General features: G+C 35.2%; 1 protein-coding gene across 1 annotated transcript in view; it reads left to right on the forward strand.

Annotated features, from left to right (window-relative positions):
- The window catches only part of LOC102811447 (sperm-tail PG-rich repeat-containing protein 2-like), a 471,006-nt gene that overhangs the window by 81,152 nt on the left and 381,503 nt on the right, over positions 1-8,351 (forward strand). The window contains 1 exon segment of the mRNA XM_006872962.1: positions 6,415-6,527. Within this exon segment, the coding sequence (XP_006873024.1) occupies positions 6,415-6,527 (113 nt within the window).

Raw genomic sequence — 8,351 nt, forward strand, 5'->3', positions numbered from 1 at the left:
CCTTCACTTCATATCAGCAATCCAATTTATAGTTATTAGAATAAAAATAAAAACCTTAAAAAAATCTATTATATAAACAGACATAAATAAATTAGTTGTTTGTATTCAAAGAGATTCAGCAAAGTTTGACTTGAATTGAATTATGACAGGTTATGAAATGCTAACTTTCATTTGAGAGAACTAGAGGTAGGCTAGCAAGCTCAGTTGCTAGAGGTTTTATTCTGTCTCTGCTGCAGAAAAGCAGAGGTTCTTCACAGACACTGAAACAGATAATAATGTTAATTTGAATCTTTTACAAAATTCTGATAAATTTCTGTATATCCTCTCCTGTTTAATATGATGATATGTATAAGTTCCATTTCAAAGTGGAAATGCTAATAGAAAATTAAGAAAATTATTTTGTGGGAATGATTGGAGTTCTTCCCTGTAGTGGTGAGTAGCAGCTGCTGAAGAAATCTTATGTAGTTCACATATCTCAGCTACTCTGAAATTTTGAGATGCATATGTCTCTAGCCAACAAATGATACATTTTAGCTTGTTTCAATCTGTAATGCAAAATTCTCTACATAACTTATTTGGTATCACATTTTGAATTATAAACATTAATTCCTGTCTCTTGTTTCAAAGAAAATCCCAGGGGACCGTCAGAATTCTTCTTTGGAAAGGTGGAAAATTTCAAGCAAAGGTTTTGGTGGAAATCATGGCACTGACTTATTTGCTAATGATCACATGCTGGGAACTACCTGTGTGCTGTCAGACTGGAAAGCATTCCATTAGTGCTTTAATTGATGTACTTTGAGACTTCTAATTCTTCACAAATTCCATTTCCATATTTAATTATTGAAAAGTCCTGGGGGACAAGTTACAAAGCCCCTTCTTCATTCATTTCATTATCAATGGTAGCAGCAGTTAGTAATTTTTCTTCAAGGTATATTACAGCATTCACTTAAAATAATGTAGCTCCATGCTGAGTTTGCTTCAATTAAGTCATATTTTATTTGCTAATGACTTTCAAGTTGACAGTGACCTTGTCGTTGGTATTGTCAACACTTTTTGACATAAAGAGTGTGTGATTTAGAGTTAAGTGTGCATCAATTTATTGTTCATATTGCTCCGCTATTTTTTAAAAGGCTTTTAAATTTAATTTGAAATGGAACATTTACCTGAGTACTACAGAGGTTAGTGAGTAAGTACTTGTCAATTCACAGGGTTCAGATGAAATAGATTTTAATATACAAGACAACTTAAAAAAGTTTGTGGGAAGATTCTATTATCGTTTCGTTTCATTTTTGCATGAACTGTTTGAAGCTTCCTTGTATACATAGGAACAGGGTTTTGCCAATATCTTGAATGATATATATGTCTTCAATATTCTTTATAGTCTCTATTTCCACTGGATTACTTTTAGAGTTACTAAAAAGTTGAGCCAAAGTCTCAGTAATATAAATTTACCTGAAGAAATCTTTTTGTACATAATTTTGAGCAAGATCTTAAATTGCTATGTTAAAAGAATTAACATTAAACTTTAACACAGTGCTCTTTTAGGCTATAAAAATCTGATGTAAAAGATAATTTTATTAAAATATGTTTTAAAATACTGATCTTTGGAAAAATTTGTAGGCCATAGTGAATCAGTATATTAAATATGTTCCTTAGTCAAATATATAAAATATTTAATATGTCCAACATAGCTATATTATATTAAAACTGTATTATGCCTATTATGATTGTAGAACAAATCAGCACATTTGTGAATTCTGCTTTATTTCTAAGTTAAAAAGAGTTAAAAAATATGGGAAATGGGCTATTTTTTTTCCCTATCAATACTATATGTGTGTTAAAAATAAATGAAACTCTGAGGTAATTCGTTTTGAAAGGTGGGATAAAACTGTTTAGCAGAAGAATATGTTGGTTTCCTAGGTACTATCTTTTCTGAGTTTCTGTTGTTTTACAGACTTCTCTGGAATTGCCACAGATCCTATAGAAAAATCATGCTGGGTAAAGTGGAGAGTTAGTGAAACAGAGGGATACCCCTAGTGAGATGGATTGACACAGTGGCAGCACCAATGGACTCAAGCGTAACAACAATTGTGAGGATGTGTTTCCTTCTAGTGTGCATAGGTTGCTATGAGTCGGAATCGACTTGACAGCACCAAACAACAACAGTGCATGATATTGTTTCCTCAGTAGCATCATGTAGCATCTGTTGCTCTGATAGGCATGGCAGGCTGTATTTTTAAAGCTGTTTTGCTAGGTAATATAGCATTTGTGTCTGCTTTTTCAGATATACAGCCTTTGTGTAGTCTGCCCTATTTAAGCACTGGAATGCTAACTGTAAGATTGGCAGTTCAAACCCACCACTGATCCAAGGGAGAAAGATGAGACTTTCTGCTCCCATAAAGATTTATAGCCTCAGGAGCCGTATATAGGATCACTATGATTCGGAATTGACTCTATGACAGTGTGGTGAGTTTTTTTTTTTTAAATTACAGTTGAGTCCAAATTTGTGGGATAGTCTTAGGAATCTTAAGTCAGTTCTTAAGGTAGTTCCTTAGACTCTTAGCGACCCTATGCACAACAGAAAGAAACATTGCCCAGTCTGGTACTGTCCTCACAATTATTACATTTGAACCCATTGCTGCTGCCACGGTGTCAATCCATATTCTTGGGGGTTTTATCTCTTTTATGGACCTTATATTTTACCAAGTATGATGTCCTGATAACATGTCTAAAGTATGAGAGACGAAGTCTCTCCATCCTTCCAATCTCCAGTAATGATCACTGCATCTTGATTGCATGCTTGATTAATTTCAGACTCAAGAAGTTGGTAGAATTCTTAAATTCATAATCGCTGTCTTTAGTGGTTGATGAACAAATTTGAATAACAATGATATTAATTGGTTTTCCATGTGGGTGTATTCATATTATCCTATTACAGACACCACTGTACTTTAAAGTAGATCTTGAAACGTTCTTTTTGAATATGAATGTGACACCGTTCCTCTTGAATTTGTTATTTCCACCATATCATATAAAAATGACTAATACCAGTCCATTCCAGCTCACTAACATATAGGATATTGATCTTCTTGTGTTTCATTTGATTTTTGAAAACTTCCAGTTTTCTAGATGCGTATTTCATGCATTACATGTTCCAATTATTAATGGATATTTGCAACAGTTTCTCCTCATTTTGAGTTGTGCCCTATCAGCAAATGAATATCCCCAGACTTTGCTCCATTCATGTCATTATGATTAACAGTATTTTTTTTTCTTCTATAGTGCATAATTACTACATTTTAATCAGTGTTAGGAAAAAATTATTCCCCAAACTTGAACACTCAGAGAAATCATTTTGTTTAACATTTTAAACCTTATTAAATTTTAAATGATGTCAAGCTCTCTGCTTGTTGTTCATTGAATGAATGGTGATTGGTGGTTAATGTCTGTTTGTTTGTTTTAATGCTTTTATTGTGAATTGATTGATAGTTTACATGGTAGAGCATAGGTTTTGTACTCAACCTATCACATTTTCTTTCACTGCAATGATTACAGTCCCCACCATGAATCATTATTCAACAGTATTTACTTTTATTTCCTCTGTGTGTGTGTTTTAATGTACACAAAAACACACATGAATATATAATTGTTTAAACAACCAACGGGCACATTTTGTAAGCCTGCCAACTTTTAACTTAGATAGTAAGTGTCTGAAGGAGCTCCGGTGGCGTAGTGGTTACGAATAGGGCTGCGAACCACAAGGTCAGCAGTTCGAGACTACCAGCTGTTCTGCAGTAGAAAGATGAGGCGTTCTGCTCCTGTAAAGATTTACAGCCTTGGAAACCCTGTACAGGGTCGCTATGAGTGGGAACAGACTCCACGGCACAGAGCCAGCCAACCATATTCCATGTTCCTATTTATTAATGCATGTTTACAGCTATTTCTCTTCATTTTGAGTTGTGCCCCATCAGCAAATGAAGGTCATGCAGGCTTTTCTCCCACGGGCTTTACTCCATTCTCATTATCAGGGTCAACTCTGCTTTGAGGAGGCAGCTCTTCCCCAGTCGCAGTTTGAGTGCCTTCCAATCTGAAGGGCTCATTTTCTGGGACTATATCTGACAGTGTTTCTCTGCTATTCTTAAGATTTTCAGTGACTAAATATTTGGAAGTAGTTGTCACTCCTTCTTCCTAGTCTGTCTTCATCTGGAAGCTCATCTGAAACCTGTTCACTATGGGTGACCCTGCTGGTATTTAAAATACTGGTGGCATAGGTTCCAGAATCACAGCAACTCACAAGCCACCACAGTACGACAAACTGACAGATGAGTGGTGGATATATAGATTTATATATAAGTATATATGTATGTTGTTGTTGGTAACTACTGTTGAATCGGTTCTGACTCATAGTGACCCTATATAGTGTTTCTGAGGAGCTACTGGTGGGTTTCAATCACTGACCTTGAGACTCAAACTGACCTTGCAGTCCAGTGCATTATCCTGCAGTGTCACAAACAGGATAATGGATTGGTCAAGATGTCAAGCAGAAGTGAGAGCATCTTCAGGAAAATAGTTATACAGGTCAGGTTCAAGTGCATCAGGTTCAGGCTCTGAATGATGAATTTGAACAACTCTTCAAATACGGTATCAACAGCAAGATACATCAGCTTGAGTGTTTCCACGTGACAGGTACATACATACATATATGGAGTCCTGGTGTGGTGGTGTGGGTTAATGTGCTGGACTGCAAAGTTGATTTGAACTACAAGTTTGGTGGTTCAAGCTCACCAGCCACTCCTTGGAAACCCTATACAGGGTCGCTAGGGTCAAAACCAATTTGACGGCACTTAACAACAACAACATACATACATGTATGTGTATGTGTACTTTTAATTATAAAAGCTTGTTTAAAAACTTTATAAATGAAAATAAAATGTATGCTAAATATACTAGAGTTTATCTTTAATATCTGGAAACCCTGTTCAGGGTCGCTATGGGTTGGAACCAACTCGACGACACTTAACAACAACAACAACAATCTTTAATATTACTTTAAAGAATGGTTTAAAAAAATCTTAAATGATGACTCAATATAGAATGTAGTTGGTTAATAGAAGATAATTCTTGGAATAGAAACTACTGTTCCATGCTGTTTACTTTTTTTAGTTTCTGATGAAATAAAGTACTTTGGACTGAGAACCACAAAGTTGTCAGTTTGAGCCCACCAGTTGCTCCATGGAAGAAAGATGAGTTTTCTGCTTGTGCAAGAAACTTAGAGTCTTGGAACCTTATATAGGGTTGCTATGATTAGAAACCTACTTCAAGGCACTTACCAACAACAATACTCAATTTTAACATTTTATTATAGTGGATGTGAAGGAAAAATGATTATTGAAATCTTGTCACAAACAATGCCTTTGGCATTCAAGGACTGATCTGGCCCCAAGCTTTGACAGCATTAACAATAAAATACTTAATTTATGAATTTATTTTGAAGGAGCTCTGCTAGCGTAGTGGTTACAAATCGGGCTACTAACCTCAAGCTTGGCAGTTCAAAGCTAGCAGCTGTTCCACGTGAGAAAGATGAGGCTTTCTGCTCCCGCAAAGATTTGCAGCCTCAGAAACCCTGTGCAGGGTCACTATGAGTCTGAACCGACTCCACGGTACTTAACAACAACAACAAGAGCTAGAATGCTCCTTGGATGTTGGAATAGCCAGATTTTGTCTCTCATACTTTGGATCTATTATCAGGAGGGACCAATCCCTGAAGAAGGACATCACACTTGGTAAAGTGGAGGGTTGGAGAAAGAGGAAGACCTTCAATGAGATGGGCTGGCACAGTGACAGCCGCAATAGGCTCAAGCATAGCAAAGATTGTGATGTTGGTCTAGGATAGGGCAGTGTTTCCGAGGAGCAGCTGGTGGATTGAACTGCTGACCTTGTGGTTAACAGTCTGGTGCTGATCCTGAAGTACCACACCAGGAGTCCATATATATATTTATATACCAGGTAATTAGAAGTTATCTGATATCTGATGATGATAGTATTTTCTCATCTATTTAATTAAGGTTGTTTTAATAGGCATTTCTAAATCATACAGCTTCTTGTTTGTGTTTTTTTAGTCACAGAATTATTATTTTTGATGTTTATTAAGGTTTTAGACTAATGAATTTGTATTATCAATGAAAAAGATATTCATACTGATGAGACAAAACAAAATTATATGTACTTCTTGGGGAATTTTGGCTGACTCAAACTGGAATGGAGCATGGCAGTAATAATTAGCTTGGGATCTTCAAGCTCCTTGACTAAGACTTTGCTTAGTCATAATTAGTGCTTTAGATTTAGACTTAAGAAAAATTAAACATTTCTTTACAATCAGTTTTAATTCTGTCTCATCCTCCCTTTTTATTTTAGGATGTTTTCAATGCAACTTTGAAATACAAAGGGATACACTTTGGCAATTCCTTGGGAAGACGAGCGTTAGCTCCAAAACCAGGGCCTGGTCCTGGCCAGTATGATATTGTCCAGTAAGTAAAAAAGTAGTAATATTTTTAATATAGTCCTTGAGTATGAAATATTCTGATAAATAAAACTAGGATATGCTGTTATAAAAGGAAAAGTCATGAAAAAAAATCCATGAAGTACTATATTTTGTACTATCCTACTTGTATCTGAAAGCTATTGCTTTTTTATAAGCCAGATCCTGTGCTACCTGATTTACATATATTATCTCATCCAATTTTCACAGCAACTCACTGTATAGTTACTATTGTGATACTTGTTTTATTTGTGAAAAATCCAAATAAAATCAGAGAGGATAAATCACGGATTCAAGATCATGCACCTACTAATTGGGAGGGTTAGATGAGATATGCTTAGTAAAAAACACCTGTATCTAAGTACTAAACTATACAATTATAAAATAGGTAAGATGTTAGTTAAATAAAAAGAATGTGACCCAGGATTATCCATTTTATCCTGGGCTCTCGTCTTCATTCTTCTCTCTGTATGAAGGATTTATAAGACATTCACAGTGTAAATGAGAGCAGTAACATTAGGCTGAAGGCAATATTTATGAAGTGTTAGCTAGTAAATCCATTTATGGTAATATAACTCCTTTTTGTGTTTATTTTCTGCTATTCCTTACACATGAGTTCGTGGGAAACAAAATTGAATAATAAGTACCATATTGTCCTCAGAATCTATCATCCCTTCTGATGATTAAATTTTTTTAAAAAGGATCTTATAGTGTAAATTTTCTCCCAAGATTTCTGTACTGTTCCTATGTCCAATTCTTTTGCCTGACAAATTCAGACATTTCTGTATCCCAGCAGTGGATATAACTTAGGCTGTTGCTTGGACTTCCCTACTACAGTTTATTCACCGAGTAAGCATTGTTTGAATTCCTTCTGAATGCCAGGAATACCCAGCGTAGTAACTAAGAATAACAGGAATAAAACATGTTCTGGCTTTTGGGAATGTATAATCTGATCCATTGTCCTTTCCATTTAAAGAAATTTTCCTAATATAGAAGATACATCTTGTAGTTTTATTCTTTTAGTTCTTATGCCAGAAATTAACATGCTTGAAACTACCAGCTGTTCTTCAGGAGAAAGATGAAGCTTTCTGCTCTCATAAAAATTTACAGCCTCAGAAACCCTATGCAAGGTCAGAACCGACTCCATAGCATATAACCACCAACCACCATTTTACCTTACCAAACTCTAAGTCTAATATCTTTGCGTTTTCCCAAACCAAGGTTCATGGAATGCTCTAACTCTGATCACCCACATCTTGAAATATATTTTTATTGTTTAGTGTTTTTTTCCTATTATTTTCTCAGATTGGCTGGTTTGCTTGTTCTCTCTCTATATCATCTTTTTATTCATGTTAAGTTTATATTAATTATTAACTTCTTTTAAGGTACATAGTTCTATCATGATTATCTTCCATCCACTCCACTATACTTCTAAGTATCTCAGGTATTTGTAAGACAGTTCCCTGGTCAACTGATTGGAAGATAACCATACCTGTGCCCGTTCCAAAGACAGGTGATCCAACAGTAACTTCATTGTATCTTTATTTAAAGTTGTCTTATTTCTTTCTGGCAATTGACATTTTCTGTTGTTTTTTCTCGTTTGGACTTTTGGCGGTAGTGATTGATATGAATAAGAATAATCAGTAAGAATTATGTTTGTGAGAATTGAAACAGTATAACAAATCATTGAACAATATCATTGATATCACATGCAAGAAATATTTTACTGAAGATAAATAAAAAACAGCTGCAACAGTTCCTTGACAGAACTCCCAGAAATTGAAGCCAGACTCAGAAGAGGATATGGAACTAG

This window comes from Chrysochloris asiatica, unplaced genomic scaffold (genome assembly GCF_000296735.1).
Source record: "Chrysochloris asiatica unplaced genomic scaffold, ChrAsi1.0 scaffold00216, whole genome shotgun sequence".
NCBI lineage: Eukaryota > Metazoa > Chordata > Mammalia > Afrosoricida > Chrysochloridae > Chrysochloris > Chrysochloris asiatica.